This window comes from Mustela lutreola, chromosome X, assembly GCF_030435805.1.
Source record: "Mustela lutreola isolate mMusLut2 chromosome X, mMusLut2.pri, whole genome shotgun sequence".
Classification (NCBI taxonomy): Eukaryota; Metazoa; Chordata; class Mammalia; order Carnivora; family Mustelidae; genus Mustela; species Mustela lutreola.
The window spans coordinates 80,679,567-80,702,960 of NC_081308.1; the positions used below are offsets into that span (position 1 = coordinate 80,679,567).

Below are 23,394 nucleotides of genomic sequence, written 5' to 3' on the forward strand. Positions count from 1 at the left end.
ATGTTTCTAGGAATTTTTCCATTTCTTCCAGATTGACCAATTTGTAGGCATATATTTTTTCATAATATTCTTTTATACTTGTATTTTTGTGGTGTTGGTTGTGATCTCTCCTTTTTCATTCATGATGTTATTTATTTGATGTTATTCCCATGATGTTTTTCTCTTCTTTTTGGCATGTCTGCTTCGGGTTTTATCAGTGTTACTCATTTTTTTCAAAGAATGTAATGTATCCCAGCTCTTAGTTTTGTTGATTTGTTCTACTCTTTGTTTCTATATTGTTTATTTCTGCTGTAATCTTTATCATTTCCCTTCTTCTGCTGGCTTAAGTCTTCATTTGTTGTTCATTTTCTTGATCCTTTAGGTTTACGTTTAGGTTACATATTGAAGTGCTTTCTTGCTTCCTGAGGTAGGCCTATATTATAATTTACTTCCCTCTTGGGACCACTTTTGCTGCATCCCAAAGGCTTTAGACTGTCATGTATTCATTTGCATTTGCTTCCATGTGTTTTTTATTCCTTTTTAAATTTTCTGTTAACCTCTTTGTACTTTAGTAGGATGTTCTTTAACGTCCACGTATTTGTGGTCTTGTTGAATTTTTACTTCTGGTTTACTTATAGGTTTCCTAGGGTTGTCTGAAAATATGTGTGTTGTGATCTCAGTTTTTCTGTACTTGTTGAAGGCTGATTTGTTACCTAGTATGTGATCTGTTCTGGGGAATGTTCCATGTGCACTCAAAAGAATGTATATTCTGCTGTTTTCATGTGAAATGTTGTGAATATATCTCTAAGTCCATCTGGCCTAGTATGTCATTCAAAGGTATCATTTCCTTGTTATTCTGCTTAGATGACCTGTCCTTCACTATAAATGGGATGATAAAGTCCCCTAATTATTATTGTGTGTTAATGTCATTGAGTTACATTATGTTTGTTATTATTTGATTTACATATTTAGGTGCTCTCATGTTGGGGGCATATATATTTAGAATTGTTACATCTTCTTGATGGCTAGACCCCTTGTTTATTATATAATGCCCTTCTTTATCTCTTGTTAGTGTGTTTGGTTTAAAATCTACATTGTTTGATAGAAGTATGGCTTCTCCAACATTCTTTTGGAATCCATTACCATTATAAATATTTTTCCATTACCGCCCTTTTAGTATGCCAGTATCTTTAGGTCTAGAATGAATCTCTTACAGGCAGCGTATAGATGGGTCTTGTTTTTTTATCCATTTTTATCCTGTTTATCTTTTGATTGGAGTGTTTGATCTATTTGCATTCAGAGTGATTATTGATATACACAAATTTAGTGCCATTGTGTTACCTGTAAAGTTGGTTTTTCTGGTGATACTTTCTGTTCCTTTCTAGTATTTGTTGCTCTTGGCCCTTTTTCCCCAAAGAGTTCCCTTTAAGGTTTCTTGTAGTGTTGGTTTCGTCATCATGAACCGCTTTAGTGTTTGTTTTTCTAGAAACGATCTCTCCTTGCATTCCATGTGACAGTCTTGCTGGATAAAGTATTTTTGGCTGCATATTTTTTTACTTCATCATGTTGAATATATCATGACACTTTCTTCAGGCCTGCTACTTTTCTGTGGACAGATCTACTGCAAACCTGAAGAGTCCTTCCTTGTAAATTAAGGACTTTTTTCTCCTTGCTGCTTTCCAGGTTTTTTCCTTGTCTGTGTATTTTGTGAATTTGATTATATCTTGGTGATGGCTGGCTCTTGTTGAATTTAATGAGACGTCTTTGGATTTCAATCTCTCACGGCTCTTGTAGAATTTAATGGGAGTTCTCTGGATTTCAATATCTCTTTCCTTCCGAGGAATAGGGAACTTTTTAGCTTTAATTTGATGAAATGAACACTCTGCTCCTTTTTTCTCTTCTTCTTGGACTCCTGTGTTAGGAATGTTACTATACGTTAAGGAGTCACTGAGTTCCCTAAGTCTACATTTGTGATTCAGTGCCTTTCTTTCCCTCTTTTTCTCGGCTTCATTATTTTCCATAATTTTATCTTCTGTATCATTGATTTATTCTTGCTTCGTGTGTCCTCATTGTAATTGCATGCAGTCAGTTTTGCATCTTGGTTATGGCATGTTTTATTTCAGCCTGATTAGTTATTAGTTTTTCTAATCTGCAGTAAGGGGTTATGTAATGTCTTCTATGCTTTTCTCAAACCCCGTTAGTATCTTTATTGTTTTAAAATCTGGTTCAGACATCTTACTTGTATCTGTATTGATAAAATCCCTGGCTGTGACTTTTTCCTGTTCTTTCCAGTGAATTCCTTGGTCTTGTAATTTTTTTTTTCTGGGTCATTGTTTTTTTGTGTGGGATTGTAAGGGTATCCTGTTATATTTCTGGTCTTGAGAGTAATGGGTATATTAAGAAGAGGTTCTGGGGGGCAAGAAGGGGAAAAAGAAGCTAGATTCTAATTTTATTTTGGTCTTCTTGTTAAAAGAAGCTAGATCTTGGGGCACCTGGGTGGCACAGTCATTGGGTGCCTGCCTTTGGCTCAGGTCATGATCCCAGAGTCCTGGGATCGAGCCCTGCGTCGGGCTCTTCTTGGCGGGAAGCCTGCTTCTCCCTCTCCCACTCCCCCTGCTTATGTTCCCTCTCTCGCTGTGTCCTTCTCTGTCAAATAAATTAATAAAAATTTTTTAAAAAGCTATATCTTAAAGAAAAAAAGAAAGAAAAAAATGAAATTAGGCCTTATTTCCCTTAGAGCTGATGCATTGCAGTATTCATCTATCAGTAGGCTTGGTACATTGGAGGGGTTTGTACTATCTTTAGTGGTGGGGTTTGTTGTACTGATTCTAAGGTAGACTTTCTCCGGGGAGTCATACCTGCAGGGCACAAGTGGGTGGGGCTTGTATGCAGTTCTGGCCTCCCTGGTGCTGATTTACTCACTGAAATGAGTTAGTGCTGATACCGGTTGGGGTGGGGGTAAGGAATGGCATTGCTGTGCTCTCTCATCACCAGAGTGGAAATTTCTTGCCCACCACTCCTCAGAAAGCCCTGACAGAAGAGCCAGCAATCACCCCTCTTGTGTCCCTGGCTTCTACCAGATCCCTGCTTACATTCTTCCTGTGTCCAAGATGGCTGGGTTTTAGTACTCTAAATTTTAGAGATCCACATGGTGAGGACCCACACTCATCCTCTCAGGGAGGGTCTTATTTTGCTATGGCCAACGGTGTTTGGTCCCAGAAATCACTTGCATGACTATGCAGTGGTTTGGAGTGTATGGTAAAGTACAGCAGAAAGCACCAAGATTGGCTGCCCTCAGCTCAAATCTCTGTTCCTACACTAGGGAACGGCAGCATATTGGTGCCACCAGTTCTTTCCCACCTTCCCAAGAGACCGTTCTGCCTCTCCCAAATGCTCTCTAAGCAGGAAAAATGTTTCTTCCTGTGCAACCCAGCAGATCCTTATACCATGCTGCCCACTCCCAGGTCTCTGTCCTTCTTCCCTTCCTGAGCACCTCCAAGCCTGCCAGGTACAACCCTGTGGATGGTGTGGACTTCCTAAACTTAAGACTTTTCACTCTGCTGTTCCTAAAAACTTGCTGTAGCCAGCGCCTCTCCTTTTCAGTTGTTTTGGGGAAGACTTTTTCCTGTGCAATTCCCTGAGCACACTTTCACTCTTTCTCTCTCTTTTTCTCTCACTCCTCTCTCTGTGACCTAGGCTCCCTCCCCTTTGCAGTACCTGCAGTTCTTTACTCCCCACAACTTTCTGCAGCTCCCAACTTCTATGATGTGGCCATTTTTCTACTTCTAATTATGCAGTTTTCCTCTTAGTCCTCTGATCGATTTCATGGGTGTTCCACATAATTTGTTATTTATCTAGGGTATTCAAGGGATGAGGCATGCCTAGAGTCTCTGTACTTCTTTGCCATCTTAATGTTTTCTCTATACCAGATCTTCTGTTGGGCTGTTTTCAGAATTTGGCTATTACAGAAAATGCTGCTATAAACATCAGGGTGCATTTATCCCTTTGAATTAATATTTTTGTTTTCTTTAGGTAAATACTTCGTATTGCAATGGCTGGATCATAGGATAGTTGTATTTTTAATTTTTTGACCAACCTCCTTACTGTTTCCCACAGTAGCTGTACCAGTTTGCAGTTTCACGAACAGTGCATGAATGTTCCTTTTTGTTGTGTAGTTTTTACATTTCCATTGTCAATACTCTAGTATAGACCTCATTCCATGTGGAGATGTGAGTTGATAGACTGATTTGTCCAGCAAAGAGAGTTCACTGGGTTTATTTAAAATTCAGGAAGCCAAAGTGAGTAAGGGAAGCAGAGAAGAAAGGATAGAAGTGTTAAGAAAGTTAGTGGGAAGTGTAGAGGAGGGAAGAGTTTTACTGGACCTCTCAGGTTCCCTGATTGGCTCTGAAAATTAAATGCTTGCCAAATCATTAACTTGAGAAAAAAACGTAAAATTTTTGTTAAATTTTTGCATATACATGGGTAACTTTACAAGAGAGTGAAGACCCAAGTCCGTGACCAGAGAAGGAATCTTTTGTATCTTTCAGACAAAGAAATAGCAAATTTGTAAAGAATTGAGAAGACAAAGAGTTTTGGTGTAGGTGTAGTATGCAATGAAGAAGTAACTGGGATGCTAAGCATTTAGCAAGGTTTTTCATACAGCCTTCTAGGCCCTAAATTCCTTCTCTCTGGTGATAAGAATGTCTTCCTTCCTCTTCGTACAGGAGGGGTACCTTTCACAAGGTTGAGCTATGTCCTGCTTTCAGGAAAGAAGGATAGGTGAGAGAGTAAGGTTTTTCTGATTCCTTCACTTTAAACTTTTTAGTATTTTAAAGATTCATTAAAGATATTTAATATCTTCAAGACTCACTCCCTAGGGTACCGTATTTTGGGGTGGTATGTCCTGAACTCCCATCAGATTGCTATCTTAAAGTGGCCAACCAATTCATTCATGCTGTATAAGGAAGTACATGAAGGTAACTAAGGACTGTTAATTCCCAAATTAAAGTTGAATGGCACCATTTTTTTTTTTCCAGGTACTTGCTTGCTTTCTTTCTCTCTTCTTTCTTTCTTTATTTTATTTTATTTTATTTTATTTTATTTTATTTTATTTTATTTATTTATTTGACAGAGAGAGATCACAAGTAGGCAGAGAGGCAGGCAGAGAGAGAGAGGGAAGCAGGTTGCCTGCTGAGCAGAGAACCTGACCTAGGACCTGATCCCAGGATCCTGAGATCATGACCTGAGCCGAAGGCAGAGGCTTATCCCACTGAGCCACCCAGGCACCCTCCAGGTGCTTTCTAATATTTGTATTTTGTATCATGCCAAGTGTCAGTTAATAATTTCTTTATATTTTGAAGTGGGTGTTTATAGTTCTGTATGTCTATGAAACACAGCATTGAGTTACAATATGATACTGCTCTGTATCAATCCTAAGAAGTAACTATTTTATTTATTGGTATATGGGAAGCAGAAAGAAAGTATTTTCTTGGATGTATCTAATGTTTTATCTAAAGTTTTCCTTGCATTGTTGATGGAATTCATAATAAATATATTTTTAAAAACCTTACTTGTATTGATTTCACTTCTAAATGTACACAATCATGACATTTTTATAATATGAGCTTTTATCCAATATGCAAAATAACCAAAAGAATACTCACAGTTCTAGTTGATAGTTTTTATATGAGTTGTTGATAATATAGGTGAATGGGAGGTATGTAAGGATTGGTAAATGCTGGATTCCAGGGGCACCTGGGTGGCTCAGTCAGTTAAGCATCTGCCTCGGCTCAGGTTATAATCTCCAGGTCCTGGGATCAATCCCCACATCAGGCTCACTTCTCAATGGGGTGTCTGGGAGTCTGCTTCTCGTTTTCCCTCTACTCCTTCTCCCCACCCCCCACTTGTGCTCATTCACTCTCTCTCAAATAAATGAAAGTCTTAAAAAGAAAAAAAAAAGAGAAATGCTGGATTCCAGTCATAGTTTTGCCATTATCAAGGTATGACTCAAGATGCATAACTAAAATTCTTTAGTTTATTCATTTGTAAAATAAAGGCGCTAACATGAGGTGATTTACCCTGATTTCATGACTAGTAAAACTACTCCTATCATTCCCCATTCTTCCATGGAGGTATGTTTGTAAAATGAAGACAAAACAGTGTTGTTAATTTAAATTGTTAATGTTTGTTATGGTTTTTAACTTTGCCAATTGTGAAAAGGAACTGTGGGCAATGTTGAATAAAGCCAAAGTTACTTCAGCAATTACGTTTTCTTTAAAAAGAATTTATATGTTCTGAAAGACTTATCAAGTGTAAATGTATATGTTTTAGGAGTAGCAATATTTCTAGATTTGTCTGAAAATGAATGAGGGCCAGGTCAAATATGTAGAAAGCTGTTATCTCTTTCTTGGGAACTTTATACTATTCTCTCTTTCTTGGGAACTTTATACTTTATACTGTATTATAGTTCTGTAAAATAGGTTTTGTCTATGTGCCATGTACATGTTTATTACTTTGATTTTGTTGTTAATTGATTTATATATTTTTCATTATGTTCAATTAGCCACCATATAGTACGTCATTACTTTTGGATGTAGTGTTCCATGATTCATTGTTTGCGTATAACACCCAGTGTTCATCACATATGCCCTCTTTAATACCCATCACCTGGCTACCCCATCCCTTAACCCCCCTCCCCTCTGAAACCCTGTTTGCTTCCAGGAGTCTCTCATGGTTTGTCTCCCTCTCCAATTCCCTCATCCCCTTCAGTTTTCCCTCCCTTTCCCACTGATCCTCCATACTATTCCTTAGTTCCACATATGAGTGAACTTATTTGACTTAGCATAATCCTGTCCATTCCATCCACATCTGTGCGAATGGTGGGTATTCATCCTTTATAATGGTTGAATAATATTCCGTTGTATATATGTACTCCGTCGTCTTTAGCCATTCATCTGTTGAAGGGCATCTCTGGTCCTTTCACAGTTAGGCTATTGTGGACATTGCTGCTACAAATATTGGGGTGCATGTACCCCTTATTTTTACTATGTCTGTATCTTTGGTGTAAATACTTAGTAGTGTACGTGCTGGGTCATAGGGCAGCTCTATTTAGGTGGTTTGTATCACTGTAGAAGAGAACAAATAATGAGTATGTTTGGCTTAATATTTTAGATAAGCCTTAACAATTCCCAAATTGTTTAATACAATGTTATTTAAGATTTTGACTATTCAGGGTGTCTGGGTTGCTCAGTCGGTTAAGTAGCTGCTTTTGATTTGGTTCATTATCCTAGGGTCCTGGAGTGGAGACCAGCATCAGGCTCTCTGCTTGACAGGTAGCCTGCTTTTCCCTCTCCCGCTTTGTGCCCTCTCTCTCTCAAATAAATAAATAAAAATCTTCAAGATTTAAAAAAAAAAATGATTCTGACTATTCATTGTTTAGTGAGTATGTTTTGAAAAAAAAAATGTTGGATATATTAAGATCTTTAACCATGGCATGCACACAGATACACACTTAATTTTCATTGTCTTTTTCAGTTTTAGGGGAAAGGAATTTTAAATTATATAAAAATAATAAAAGACCAGAGTGGTTACCATTATAGATTACATTTTGAGACAACAAAACATTTGAACTTGCTAAGATCTTTTTGACGTGCACAGTGATGATCCAAAGAAAGGATTCTTTTTAGTTTGGTTGCAGTTATCCTGTGCAAAAAACAAAGTTTCTGAGCAAAATTTCTTTGGATTTTTTTTTAAATGCAGCAGTTACACTCTATAATAAGCGTTTAATTCTGTGTTTTTGGGACTGCAGCTAATAGATGAGAACGACTGTTACATTTCTGTTGTTCAGTCATCAAATAGCAATTACCCTTCAACTTTCCTTATCCCTGGTACAGTGAAAGAAAATTCATTTAACCTCTCTGCAACTCATCGTACTCAGAAAGTATAACATGCTTGGGAAAAAAGGAAATGTATGCGTGGTATGTCTGTCTGTTTTCTTTCTTGCATTCAAAGGACTTCTTACTTTACTTACAACAATTAAATTTGATGTCAACTCTGTTTAATTTTCAGGGTTTACAGATTAGGAATGTGATTTCTTGGAGTAAATTCATTTTAACAAAATTCCACTAAACTAACTAGATGGCCTATGGACGTGCACTATGGAGTGCATGATAGAATTTTAACTTGATTACTTAGCTTAGGAAAGTAAGCCAATACATTTTTTTTGTAGATGTTAACATTTTATTATAAGTTATTATAAGTTGACTGGTGATATTACTAAAAAGGTGACTTTTATATTTGTCCTAATGTAATTATCTGGATAATTTCAAGTATATGAAGAGAATTTGAAATATGACTAGCTTTTGCTTGAATATTTTACACTGTTCTTTCACCTTCCCTTTGAAGACTCAGTTTTCATTTTCATTCCCATTTTTCACAAATTTTTTTTCATCATTATTGTGGAATAAGACGGTCTCTTATGTGTTTCTAACAATAACGTTCAAAGTGGGATGGCGAAGAAAATAATTCTTTGTTCTGTAGCCTGTTGGTCAATTTAATGGATTTGGATTTAAGCCATTTTGACTATCTCCGATAGATTTCTGGGATCTTAAGAAATTGATTTTAATGAATAAGGAATTTTTATCTTTTGAGGGAGAACTTTTATTTTCCCTCAGGAGATTTTTATTTGTAACTCAGACATTTATGATTTGATCTAAATATGTAGGAAGTTTGTTTTTATGTAATGTATGCAACAAGAAAGATGCATATTTCCTCTTTTGTGAGGAACTCTTAGAAAATGTGTGAGTACCATGAAATAACAGAAACTTCCTAGTGAGACTTGATAGGGAGAACAAATGCAGCCAGATAAAACCCTTTTTAAGGAATAACAGGGTATAGAGAGAAGGATGGAAATCTTTTTTGGTGTTTTCTAAGGAATTATAATCTAGCTCAACATTGAAGTCAAAACCATGGAGAGGCAGAGCTGGAAAATTAACATAGTCTACTTTTCTATGAATCAGGTGAAGTATGTGGTTAGTGAATGTCATATGCCCAGATAGGTGGAAATGGTAGTACTACATCTAACAGATAATTAAAATTGGGCAGAGATAGGTTATGTACTAATCTACCATGATGTCCTAATCTTCCGTGGACATTCAAGTGCTCAATGTCTAGCATACTTATTTTCATATCAACAACACTGAGTGTGTGTATATATATATATATGTTTTTATTGAAATAAAACCAAGATAGCCATAGCATATACAAGTCCATGTTATATTTGTTTTTAACATTTTATTTTTTAATAGATGTATAGGTTGATAGTGAAAGTATTTATGAAGTTGATTTAGTTGAACAAATATCCTTTAAAAATGCTGAAAATACTTTTTCTTGGCTACTATTTGGGGATTATTGATTCATGGGCTGAATGTATGATACTGTTTGCTTTGAGTAGTAAATTGGTCTTAACCACGTTGGGACTCTTTTTCTTTCTCATAAGTATATATAATCTAATTTTGGTTTTAATTGCATTCAAAAACATTTCATTGGAAACATTGGTGTTAAAATGAGAGTTGAGAGTTGCTAGAGGGGAGATGGGTGGGGGGATGAGGGAACTGGGTGATAGGCATTAAGGAGGGTACTTCAAGTAATGAGCACTGAGTGGTGTATACAACTGATGAATCACTAAATTCTACCTCTGAAACTAATAATATAGTATATGTTAATTAAATTGATTTTAAGTTAAAAATAAAATGAGCTATTTCCTGCTATTAGAATGTGTTAATACCAACCTGTCCATATATTGTCTACAAGAGACCTGTTTGGAACCTAAGGATACACCCAGACTGAAAGTGAAGGGATGGAGAAGCATCTTTCATGCCAGTGGGTCTCAAAAGAAAGCTGCGGTAGCGATCCTCATAACACATAAATTAGATTTTATTTTATTTTTTTAAGATTTTATTTATTTATTTGACAAATAGAGATCACAAGTAGGCAGAGGGGCAGGCAGAGACGGGAAGAAGCAGGCTTCATGCTGAGCAGAGAGCCCAGTGCGGGGCTCGATCCCAGGACCCTGAGATCATGACCTGAGCCAAAGACAGATGCTTAACCCACTGAGCCACCCAGGCACACCCCATTTACAATAATCTTTAATGTCTTCGTGAAACAAAGTTGTTTCTGGACTTGTAATTTTACCAGCATTCTGAATTCCCCCAGGAAACTCTAAGCTATCATTCATTTTATTGATGTTCTGGTGATTTGGGTTGTAGTATGAGATTTCACATGGGAATAGGACACCATTAGAGAGAAATCAAATCCTTTGTACAGAACACCTTTGTACAGCACACATAACTCTTTATATTAGCCTTTAGCCCTGCACAAGCTGATAAAGGGATGACATGACGAATATTGGACTCCTGCATGTGAGACCAGTTGCCTTTACAGCTTATGGGACTCAGGATAGAACTTTCTAATTTTAGCTTTAACCCTTTTGAAAGACAGACATGAATCTGGACAATCTACTCATCAATGTAAGTGTCGTCACTGTTTCTTATGTCTGTATTGTATAGAGTGTACAGAACTCATCTTAAGTTATATTTATATGAGCTTTAACTAAATAATTCCACATATGAATCTACAATTTATATATCAAAAGTTGAAGTTTTGGGAAACTGTGAAGGGTTTTCCTTTACATGTATTTGTGAGAGAGCAGAATCTCATTCTGTCATACAATAGGTACATTTATAGTATTTTCCTTTTTTTTTTTTTTGACCTGGAAAGCTAGAAGTGGGGAGAAATCTTGCTTTCTCTTAGAATCTTCTGGTATATTTATTAAATATGTTTTTCCCCCTTTGATCATGCTGATCTGTATATATGGGGGCCTTTAAAAACAAGAACCTCAGAAGCTGTGTAGGCTTGGGATAGACTTCTGTTTTAGAACCTTAATGTTTTTTGGTAGAATTCCTTTTCAGGATTATGCACGAGTTATAAATAGACTCATTCCACACTTCCTTTCCTCTTAACCATTATAATTTTCATGTCTATTCCAATGTGAATTAGCCAGCACTAACTGTAATGAAAAATAAATATATGCCAAGTTGAATAGTAACAAGTTAAACAGGTGATGCAGTGTATCAAATATTTATGTATCTATTTTAAAAATTTCAAAAAAGTATTTATTTAAGTAATCTCTACACCAGATGTGAAGCTCAAACTCATGACCCCAAGATCAAGAGTTGTATGCTCTTCCAACTGAGCTAGCCAGGTAGTCCATCAAGTGTTTAAATTATGAGATCATTTTTTATCAGTGGGAAAAGTTTAATGTCTGTTTAGACTTTTTTACATATTTCATAGAAGTTAAGCTGCTTTTCAATAATTCAATGATGAAATGTTAAGTTTTTGTATTATTGAAAAGGAGTCTTTAATTTATGCCTAAAATTCATACTGTAATTTGGACTAGAACATTCAAAGAGCAGCGAAATTTTTGGTTTTTAACACATTCAGAAGTTTAATATAGGTTTCACTGTGGTGTTCCATGTACATTCACTTAATAGTCACAAAGACCGTAGGGGGTATAGGCACTATTTTCATCCCTATTTTGAGGATGACAAAACAGGCTTAGACAGTTTAAATAACTGATTAAAAATAACACAGCTAGAATCTGGTAGAGATGGGATTTGGTTCTAGATCTTTTTCTAAAACTTACACATTTGAACATGCCACTTTGTGGTCTTACAGCATGTCCCATTGATGGGTGGGGGGATATTTTCCTGAACTTTGAGTACACTTGTGGAAGGGTCTTTATGTTTTAACTTCCTGAACAATGGACCGAATATTGGACTTCCTGATAGATACAGCCAAGCCTTTTATACTTAATTTCAGAAGATACTGCCCTATTGTGGGTTTGTTCTCTTGCTCCATTGATAATCTTCCTGTATTCTTTTTCATTCTTCAGATCTAATCCTGGCCTCTTGCTCACTTATAAATGAATCGACCTGACTGAAATTTCTGCTCTTTTTGTTTGGTGTTTTTTTTTTTTTTAAGATTTTATTTATGTTTTTGACAGAGATCAGAAGTAGGCAGAGAGTCAGGCAGAGAGAGGAGGAAGCAGGCTCCCTGTTGAGCAGAGAGCCAGATGCAGGGCTAGATCCCAGGACCCTGGGATCATGACCTGAGCGGAAGGCAGAGGCCTTAACCCACTGAGCCACCCAGGCGCCGCCCTTTGTTTGGTGTTTTATTTGTTATATCTGGCACCCTCACAAGTAATGGCCACAAACATCATCTTAGATGTATAGTATGTCAAGACAACTCTTTGACTTAGGTAACTTAATGACATAAAATCACCAATATGTTAATACCTAAAATGTGAAACTGTGAACTATATAGCTTATTTAAAAAAATAAAAAAATAAAAAATAAACAGTGTAAGCGACATTCTGGCCTTATTCTTTTCAATAAGCTGCCTTATCTAAATCTCAGTTGGAAGTTTTAGTTCGAATCTCTGGCTATCTTTCCTTAACAGTATTAGTAGATTTCTTATAAAGCTTAGGACTTTGAAATTCAGTAAAAGCATGGGCTGAAAATACCTTGCCTAAATGAATGAAGTAAGCTATTAAATGAAGCAGAGCATATATTTGTGTGTCTAAACGTAGATATGATATAGATATAAGATATATATAGAGAGAGGATATATATAGATACAGATACAATCTCAGTGCAGTTCTGGAACTAACCACTAATTCTTCTTTAGTGAAATATTGGTGGTGCCACAAGCAGATGTTTTTATAGAAAATCATTTTCTTGTCCTATTAGTAATTTCTAGTGGTATGTTTAAAATAAATACGTGCTTTGGAATGAGACATGGGTGTGAGCCCTAAAACTGATATTTTCCTTGCTGAGTGATGTTTGGCAAGTTACTTTACTACTTTGCTTCTCAGTTTATCTGAAATCAATTTTCAGAATGGCTAAAGTTAAAAAAAAAAATGACAGTGTGAGGGGCACCTGGGTAGCTCAGTTGGTTAAGTTCTTGATTTTAGGTCACATTGTGATCAGGGTGATGAGATCGAGCCCCACTTTGGACTCTGTACTGGGCATGAAGCCTGCTTAAGATTCTCTCCATCCCCCTTTGTCCTTCTCTCACTCATGGGCACACTTTCACGCTCTCACTCTCTCTCTCAAAAAAAATTTTACAATGTGAAATGTTGAGAACAGTTTGAATCAAATGGAACTGTTACACTTTGCTGAAGGAATGCCAAGTGTTAGCCACTTTGGAAAGCAATTTCTTAATAAGTGAAATATATATGTGCCATGACGCCCAGGAATTCTACTCCTAGTTGTTTTCCCAGTAAAATGAAAATATATACTTAAACAGATACATGTGAATGTTTATAGCAGTTTTATTTCATAATCATGAAAACCTGGAAGCAATCAAGATATTCAATTGATGAATGGATAAAAATACCAGCTGTGGTATATCCATACAATTAGAGAGTGGACTACTGATACATGCAACAAAATGGTTAAATATCATAATATTCATGCTAAGTGAAAGAAGCCAGACACAAAACCTGCATACTATATGATTCAATTTCTAATGATTTTTCTAAAAACAGCAAAAGTAGGGTCACACATCAGACAAATGTTGCCAGGGTACTGGGAGTACGGAAAAGATATTGACTGTAAAAAGGAATGAGGGAATATTTTGGAGTGATGGAAATGTTGTGTATATTTCTTTTATTGGAGGTTCCATGACTATACATTTGTCAAAATGATGAATTTACCATTTGTAAATCTTATCGTAAAAAAGAAAGGAAAAACCCCTAAGTTTCAGAGTGGTTATGGGATTTTTAAGAGATCATTCTCCTTCCCCATTTTTTATTCTGTTTGCTTCTTTATTATCCTCTGCTGCTTCTATGTCTCTTACAAATTTAGGGCCCATGATAAATTGCATACTCTGTAAAATATACCAAATATACTTCCTTGGACTGAATTCCTGATCTCTGTCCTGTGGCAGAAGGAGTTCACAGTATGCTTGAGAGGGTATATAAAGGAATCTTGAATTTTTAGCCTGAGTCCTGCTTGTGAAAGGCAGTGTTCTATGTCAGTGGTTCTCAAACATGATTGAACATTAGAATCACCTTTGCCGTGTCATATCTCCAGAGCTACTGATTGAGTGGGTCTAGTGGGGAGTGGAGTGGGGGGCGAAGATTTGTACTTCTGACAAGTTTCCAGCTGGTGTTGATGTTGCTGATGCTGCTGGTTTAGGGCGATTACCTTGAGAACTACTGATTTATGCTTAATTGAGGTGTTGAAGTATCAGAATTCTTACCTATGTAGAGTAACGAATATTTTGTTTTTAAACTGCTTCATCATTTCATGACCACTTTTGTATTGGGTAAAATGAATATATATATGTATATGTGTGTGTGTATATATATATATATATGGAGTGGCAGAGAGAGAGAGAGAGAATAAAACTGAGAGAAAGAGAAAATCACATTTGGCTAGGGGCCACAAAGTATTTAGGGCCTGAAAGAAAAATGTTGCTGGCAAGAGAAAAAGGAATAAAAAAAAGATATGGTTAGCTGCATCCCTTCTTTTTAACTTATCAAGTGTCATCATGCTGCACATGCTGCATAATTATTTTATCCCTCTAGTAATGGGCTTCTTTTGGTGCTCCCATTCTGTCCTAAACGTCCTGAAGACTCTAAGTAGGCCTCCTTTGCCCATTGGCCTAAAATACTCTCCTAAGACTTTAAACTGCCTACTTGTTTAATAAAAAAAAGGCCTGGGGGTGCCTGGGTGGCTCAGTGGGTTAAGCCTCTGCCTTTGGCTCGGGTCATGGTCCCAGGGTCCTGGGATCGAGCCCCGCGTCGGGCTCTCTGCTCAGTGGGGAACCTGCTTCCCCCTCTCTCTCTGCCTGCCTCTCTGTCAACTTGTGATCTCTCTCTGTCAAATAAATAAAATCTTTAAAAAAAAAATTAAAAAGGCCTGAATCTCACACTTAGACTTAATTATGCATCCCATTTTTTTTTCCCAGACCAGTAGTAATTTTCACTGAGTAAAACCAAAATATCATAAAGTACACAATTTGAAGAAGTCTGGGATATATGGATGACTACTTTAAAGTGAACAAATATAAATCATATTTCCTGTACCCCTTTCCTAGACTAAGAAAGAAATAACTAATAATTTTAATACCACTGGGTATAAAAAGAAGATGGCTAAAATTTAGAATCTTAAAAAAATGATTTATAAGTGTTAAATTTAAGGAATTCTTATTATTTTATCTTCCTAAATGCCAAAGCAGATACCAAGAGCTGTTTATACAAATTTATTCAGAATTTCTATTATTTTAAGGTTGCTGCTAATGTATATTGTGATTTACTGGTATCTGCTGACATGTTATGGTTAGAGATGATGTTTTTCTTTTCTTCCACCAACACCCCGCTGATTATGGAGAGTCTTCAGAGAAAATAGCTCATGGTACTGGTTGATTACATGCCTTAATTGAATAGTAGCTTGCTGCCAATTATCTGTTATTGCTGCCAATTATACTGTTATTAATAGTAGCTTGCTGCCAATGGCCATTACAGTGCCCATTTTTTTTTTTAAATCATTTCCATTATGGAAATTAAAGCAGCATTTGTTTAAAACAAGTTTCCATATATATTGTGGATGCAATTGATTCTGAATATTTGAGCCATTTTTTCAATAGCTGGAAAGGTAGATGGAGGCTAGATCAGAATGTTTGGTTGAGGGACTTGAAATGTGTTAGGTAGTCCAGAGGAAATTTTTGGACATATGGCTGGTTAAATGCAGTCTAATCCAGCCTTTTGTAAAATGAAAAGAGAAAAGAATGGGCTGTAGAGACCCTAGTTGAAAGACTCCTGTCACATTAAAGAAAAGGTTAACTAGGGCTAATCTAGAATGTTTGCAGAATCAATGAAAAGGAGGAAAGGGGAAATGTGTGGGAGTCTTTCTAGAAGTGGAATATTCATGACTGGATGACAAAGTCAAATGAAGCTCTGTATGATCAGTCTTCCAGGCTTTTACACACACATGGGACTTCATTTCCTGCCATTCTTTTTTTTTTTTTTTTAAATATTTTATTGATTTATTTGACAGACACAGATCACAAGTAGACAGGCAGGCAGAGAGAGGGGAGGGGGTGAAGCAGTTCCCCCGCCGAGCAGAGAACCCGACGCGGGGCTTGATCCCAGAACCCCGGGATCATGACCCCAGCCGAAGGCAGAGGCCCAACCCACAGAGCAACCCAGGTGCCCCATTTTCTGCCATTCCTTAGGCATGCTTATTCCGCTGCAGCCACACAGGTCTCCTTACAGTTCCTGGTATCTTTCAAGCATAGTAGCTACCACTTCTGTACTCAATTTGTACTTAATCCTTCTGCTGTGAAAGTTCTCACTTCCTTGCAGGCTCTGCTCAGATGCCACCTTATCACTCTTCCCTGACTACATATTTAAAAAATAGCATACTAGCATTCATTATTCGATTTATCAAAGTTGAATTTTTTTAAAGCTCCAGAGCACTGACATTTTATTATATACTTGCTTACCTTTTTCTCTTATGTCTCCCTCTTTTAAGATAGTAAGCTATATGAGTGTAAAGGCTTCTTTTTTCTTTTTTTCCTTTTATGTCTCTTTCTCCTAGAACATGGCTGGTAATTAGTAGGTACTCAGTAAATATTTGTTGAATCAATAAACAGAATAAATACAAAGTTGACTAAGATGGAGATCAAAAAATTATGAAAATATTTCAGGTATGAAGGATTCAGAGAATAGTGGTGTTATTACCATATGGTAATACCGTATGGAAGATTGGAAGAGGTGTTGACTGAGGGTAACAGAGACACAGGGGAATATAAATTTGGCTTAAATCAGCTTAAGTATTTGATACTGGTAAAATAACCAAAGCAGTTCTATGGAATGGGCAATCTAAAATATGAATAGAAGTCTGGCATTGAGGTAAAGATCTCTGAGTCATCTTCATAGTCAATACTTAAAGTAATGGAAGAATGAAAAAATGAGAAGTGATATAAAGACAGAATTATCAGATTTGAAAATTAACATTTCATTTTGGATATTTAATATTTTAAAGATACAAAATTTAATACATATTTTCTGTTTGTTTCATAGCTGGGTTAACAACTTTGGCCATGAAGGTCTTGGACTCTTATTGGATGTTCTGGAAAAGCTTCTGGACAAGAAACAGTAAGAATATACATGAAAAAAAATCACTAAAGGGAAAATTTAGAATTTTTTAAGCACAACATGTTTATTTTGCTTCTATTCAGGCAAGAAAATATAGACAAGAAGAATCAGTATAAACTTATTCAGTGCCTCAAAGCATTTATGAATAATAAGGTAAGTAGTATTTATTTCTGCCTGTCACAAAGGGAGAGAACTTGTTCAACAGTATGTGAAAGTATGAAGCAGACAGTATAGTAGGTGCTTATTCAGTTTTCAGAGGTTCTTTATGATGCAAATTATAGACTTCATTGAAACATTATTTAAAATATACTATGCTTTACAGTATGTTTATTAGTAGGTTTTTGTAATTATGGAAACACAGAAGTCTGTTTCCAAATTAGATACTACTTTTTTTTTCCTTTCATGGTTAAATGTTATATGTTGAATACCATTTTTACAGTGTTTTTATTCCATTGAAAAGTTAAACTCAGAGCTATGGTTTGACTTGTTTGTTAACTGCTTTTATAAGGTTAAGATTTCTATTTTATGTTCAATTAGTATCTGTGGGTTGATGCATATAGAAGACATTTTTGGATGATTGCAAGCATTTTTTGTATATGTATACCAGTTGCAATATTAGTGACTTTCTGAATTCTAGACAAGGTTGTTGTTTGTTTGTTTGTTTGTTTTAAATAATCTTTGCTCAGGGTACTTGGGTGGCTCAGTTGGTTAAGCTGATTTAGGCTCAGGTCATGATCTCAGGGTCCTGAGGTGGAGCCCTGCATTATGATTCCTTTTCAGCATGGAGCCTGTTTGTCCCTCTCCCATCCTGCTGCCCCTCCGTCCACACATGTGCACACACATACACGCTCACTTTCTCTCTCTCTCTTAAATTAATAAATCTTAAAAAAATGATAATCATGTTCTGGTTATGAAGTTGTAGTTGTTAATTCTTTTTCTTTTTTTAAAATGATTTTATTTATTTGAGAGAGAGATTGAGAGAACGAGTGGGAGGAGGAGCAGAGGAAGAAGCATACTCTGCAGAGCAGGGAGCCTGTTGCGTGGCTCTGTCCCAGGATCCTGGGATTATTACCTGAAGCAAAGACAAACGCTTAGCTGACTAAGCCACCCAGCGCCCTGTAGTTATTTTTTTATAAACAATTTTGGTACTTTATTAGACATTTCACATATATTCCTTTAAGGTAAAATACCACTGACTAATTCACTAATTGTATAATTGTCTTTAGATGGAATTTTAATAATCTAAAAATATTTAATAGAAATAGTTATAGCAGTAACCAAAAACTGGCCAAATGTATAGTTGTTAATATAAATATATAGTTATTAACAATGTGATAAGATTGTTAGTCTTTCTTAAACCTGTGGGATTATGTATGATTTATATATGTATATATTATGCACACATGTATCAGCAAAGGATTTTTTGTATGTGGAGTAGATGCTTGCTAGTTGACATAAGGCTTTTGTGTAGACTATGCTAATTGTGCTGTTCATGGAAGTCTCTTCCGGGAAGATTTCTATCACTATTGATACTGAATTTCTCAACTTCTAGAAATTGGGAGATGTAGTACATGCTTTACCACTAAGTTGAGTGGCCTTTGGAAAATCACTTGAAATTTCTGTCAAGTCCCCTCATCTGTAAAATTAGCTGTAGGACCCTTTGTTTTAAATTCTTACTGACTTGCATTGTCAATTCTCATAGCTTATAGGACACTAAATAACTGTAATCAAGATCATCACTAGAGAAAGTCATAGTAGGGAGATTTCCTGTAGAGCTTTTTCCCATAGGACATAGTTGATATGTGAGTATATAATTAGTATTACTTAAGAGTTTGGCAGTTTTGAGCACATGATGGTATGACTTAGATTATTCTAAATTAAGGTTAACCTATAGTTAGGACATGTTAGTATCCTGGACATAAATGCTCAGAATATGAATAAATAGTGAATCTTAAATTATAGGCATGTGAAACAACAGGCATTAAGTATACATTCAGAATGAAAAAAAAAGTATAGTGATATATCCACTTCATGTTGGAATAAATTGTCATAAAACATGAAACTTTCATCTGAAATAACTTAAATTTCATATTTGTTGGCCCCGAGGAGTTTAGATTACCTTCTTCAAAAACTTTTTTCCTTTATACCAAATATGTTTTAATAGAATCATAAAAGGATCAAAAGCAAAGCATTGCCTCTTAACTTCCATTGCTGAAATATTGCACTTGTGTTTATATTGATGGTTTTTCATTATTTCATTTTTATTTTCAGTATGTCCCTATGTATTAGAAATTACTTTTAACTTTTAAATGAAAATTTGAGAATTTAAACAAGTTTACTCTCAATTTGATTTTCAAAGCTATTAAGTTTGGTAATTGCATGGTAATCCTCTCTTAGTTTTACACGTACATTTTTCACTTACTTTCCTTATTATTTAGTATCTGCTGGCCACCTTTATGCATGCTTGCCCATTCTGTTTTCTTTGCTTCTTTTTAATCTTGTCTCTCATTTCTTTTCTATCGCCTCCTCCTCCTCCTTTTCTTTTTTATTTTGGCCTTGTCTCTGTATGTATTATTTTTTATGACCTCTGTTAAATTTGCATTTAAGAGCTTTAGCTATGTTCTCCTCTACCCCTCCCATTCTTTTGGAAGTTAAATTAGGCACCATGAAAATATTCGTATATTTATTACTCAACTAAAAGTTACACTTGTAGTGACAATTTTGATCAATGAAAATGTCAGATTTTTACCATTAAAACTAAAAAGAAGCAAACATTTCATAAGAAATCTTAGAAATACTTTGTGGGAGAAAGGTCAAAGAAAATACCTTCTAAATGTAGTGAAAATTGAAGTTTTAGCCTTTTAGGTATTCGTTTATCCATTCTTATAGTGCACACTTTTGTGGTTGTATTTGAGCCTAGAAAACAAATGAAAATGGTGTCTCCTCTGTTCACTCTGACACTTAACCAAAACCCAGGCTCCATTTACCTGGGTTCATAGCTTTTATAATGTAGCGCAGCTTCTCAAAGGGGGAAGATAATAGATGGTATTGGAAAACCTATACAAAGGCTTATTGCTTCTTTAATTGGCATATAGTATACAAAAGAGCTTTACATTTTACCCTTTTTGTTCAGTTTAATTTTCCACACAAACATTGGAGAATTTAACCATGAATTCTAGAAAGACCCAATGACATAAGTAGAATTACTTAAGAAAATCATATCAGGGTATCCCTGGGTGGCTCAGTCTGTTAAGCATCTGCCTTTGGCTCTGGTCATGATGCCAGGGTCCTGGGATCGAGTCCTGCATCAGGCTCCCTGCTTCTTGGGGAGCCTGTTTCTCCCTCTCCCTCTGCAGCTCCTTCTGCTTGTGTGTATGCTCTTTCTCTGTCAAATAAATTAATAAAATCATAAAAAAAGAAAATCATATCAGCATGTACTTTACAGGTTTTTCTTTGTTAAAGAAATACTGAGTATTCACATATTTCTCCCAAAGCTTTATGGAATTTTTAGGCAGGCTAATGTAAATCATATCTGATAAGGGAAATGACTCCCAAGATACAGTCATTTAAAATTAAAAAAAAGATAAGTAACTAAATTTGAAAAACATTCATACAATTAGATAGAACCTCATTATGGAGGTATATATTTTTAGAAGATCATTGTAAGTTCCTTTTTAAATTAAAGATGTGTTGCAAATACATTTTGAATGAAGGTTCTTTTTTTTTTTTTTTTTTTTTCCTTTAGTTTGGACTGCAAAGAATTCTAGGAGATGAAAGGAGTCTTTTGCTTTTGGCAAGAGCCATTGATCCCAATCAACCCAACATGATGACTGAAATAGTAAAAATACTTTCTGCTATTTGCATTGTTGGAGAGGAGAACATGTAAGCATTGCTATATTATGTTAACTGCATGGAAAGTGGCACTTGAGAAATTAAAATTCCATATTTTGTGCTTTTCATTAGATAACTTGCATGAAAACAGTAGTACATTTTAGAAAATAATTTATTGGCATTTTATCATATCTATTTACATTTCAGCATTTTTTAAACTTTTTGAAACAAATAGATTTAAACAGAATGCAAACAGGACATTCTTCAAAGTTGGATTCAGAGTGAATGAATAGAATTTTATCTAGGTGAAGATAAAGTAATCGTTAGAAAAATAGGCTGAATACAGAGACACATACACACCTCGCATATGCCTATTATAAAATTTGACTTCTTTAACTCACTGAATTGACTAGATGGTTTTGTTGCTCTATTATTTTATTTAAAATAGTATTTTACTTTATCTGCCTGTAATAAGTAAAAAAATACTTATGTATAAAGGGAAATAAACTAACCTTTAAAAAGAAAGATCAAAAAGACCATTTGCATTTATTCTAAGTGCATGTATGTGTTAATTTTAAGAAATTGTTGCTGCATGTACCTTAGTTTATACCTTTTCAAGGAAATAATATTGACTGAGAAGCATAATTTCAGATCTGATGTCATTAACTAGTTAGTATGGAACCATTGTGATAAAGTGTGAAATATCTGCTAAGGACACGAGCTAAAATATTTCTTTGAAATTTTGTGTGACAGTAATAATTTCAGTTTCAATCAGAACAAGGCTATGCAAAGATTTCAGAATATTCTAATACATTGACTTTTTCATACGTATTAGAATAGCATGAGATCTTGCTTAATGCTGCTTAGTGTCCTCAGAGACCAAAAGCCAAACACTAAGCAAAAATATTATCAGAGAGCATTAACTCTTACCTTACTGAGAACAAACTAAGAATGAACTAACATATGCAAAAGTAGGAAATCTTTAGGTTTTATAGAAAAATCAGTTTATATATGAGTAAAAAGTATTTTTCTTGTCAATTGGATTTTCAATACTTAATTCATATAATACAACCTTTTGTGGTATAGTTGTAGCTATAGTTTGATAAACACAGTATACTGCATAGAGGTTAATTTGATTCAGACACTATAGCAATAGTTTCCAGTATTTTAGTTCATGTAAATAGTTGTCTTGTGCTATGTAATTATAGATGTCCTCTAATTACCTAGACTTTCCTCTTTCAGTCTTTCTTTCTTATTCCATTTTCAAAGAATGTTGATTTTTTAAGTTGTTTCGGATGTACTTGCTCTTTCTAGTATTTTATTATAAAATCAGTCTATTTACATGTGGAAAAAGTTTTAATAATCATAGATGTCATATTATGCTTAAATCATTATTAATATTTATGTTAACACATGAAATACCAAACCTGGAATTTTAAATTTCAGTATTTATCAAATAAAGTTTTAAAAGATGTTACCCAGGAAATTTATATTCCTCAAAGTTTTTTAATTGAAGTTTCATTTATTTAAATAATTGAGTTTTCTTTTTGCTGTCCTAAAATTATTTAATCTATCAATATTTGACTTGTAGAAATATGTGGATAGGAACAGAACTCTTTCTTTTAAAAGGTTATATTTATTTATTTGACACAGAGAGAGAGACAACTGGAGAGGGAACACAAGCAGTGGAAGTGGGAGAGGGAGAAGCAGGCCTCCCGCTGAGCGGGGAGCCAGGTGCAGGCTGAATTCCAGGACCCTGGGATCATGACCTGAGCTGAAGACAGATGCTCAGAGACTGAGCCACCCAGGTGCCCAGGAACACAACTTTTAAATTGTAGTAGTCTCTATATACATCAAATGCCAGAAAGAAACTAAGACTGAAAGAAGGAGATAACCCATATTCATGTGTGTGTAAGATGGATTTCTCATTTCTGCTTTCCCCCCCATCCCATAGTCTAGATAAACTTCTAGGGGCTATAACTACAGCAGCAGAAAGAAATAATAGGGAACGATTTTCACCAATTGTGGAAGGATTAGAAAATCATGAAGCTTTGCAATTACAGGTGAGTTGGTTTTGTCTTAAGTTGCTTCTGGGGTTTATATTTAAAGTACTCATTTTGTATGACACCCAACTCGTTCTTAACTATCATTTAAATGGAATGGAACATACAAATGAAATTCTTCCTATTGCTTGGTCATTTATAAAAGCTAGAAGTTTTAGAATGACAACTTGTTTAAAATTAGGAAAAGGACTTCTGGTTACTATAAATATAGTATTCAGTAAATAATAAACCATGAAAATTAAAACTTTACCAGTAATCAGTGCAATAAGGAAAAAGTTTAGCCAATAGTATTATCCT

General features: G+C 35.3%; 1 protein-coding gene across 9 annotated transcripts in view; it reads left to right on the plus strand.

The window, feature by feature from the left end:
• The window catches only part of DIAPH2 (diaphanous related formin 2), a 1,001,991-nt gene that overhangs the window by 260,043 nt on the left and 718,554 nt on the right, over window positions 1-23,394 (plus strand). For all 9 annotated transcript variants that reach the window (XM_059156886.1, XM_059156884.1, XM_059156888.1 and 6 more), the window contains 4 exons: window positions 17,129-17,203; window positions 17,287-17,356; window positions 20,949-21,085; window positions 22,989-23,097. In XM_059156886.1, coding sequence (XP_059012869.1) covers window positions 17,129-17,203; window positions 17,287-17,356; window positions 20,949-21,085; window positions 22,989-23,097 — 391 coding nt within the window. The remainder of the gene's footprint in view (window positions 1-17,128; window positions 17,204-17,286; window positions 17,357-20,948; window positions 21,086-22,988; window positions 23,098-23,394) is intronic.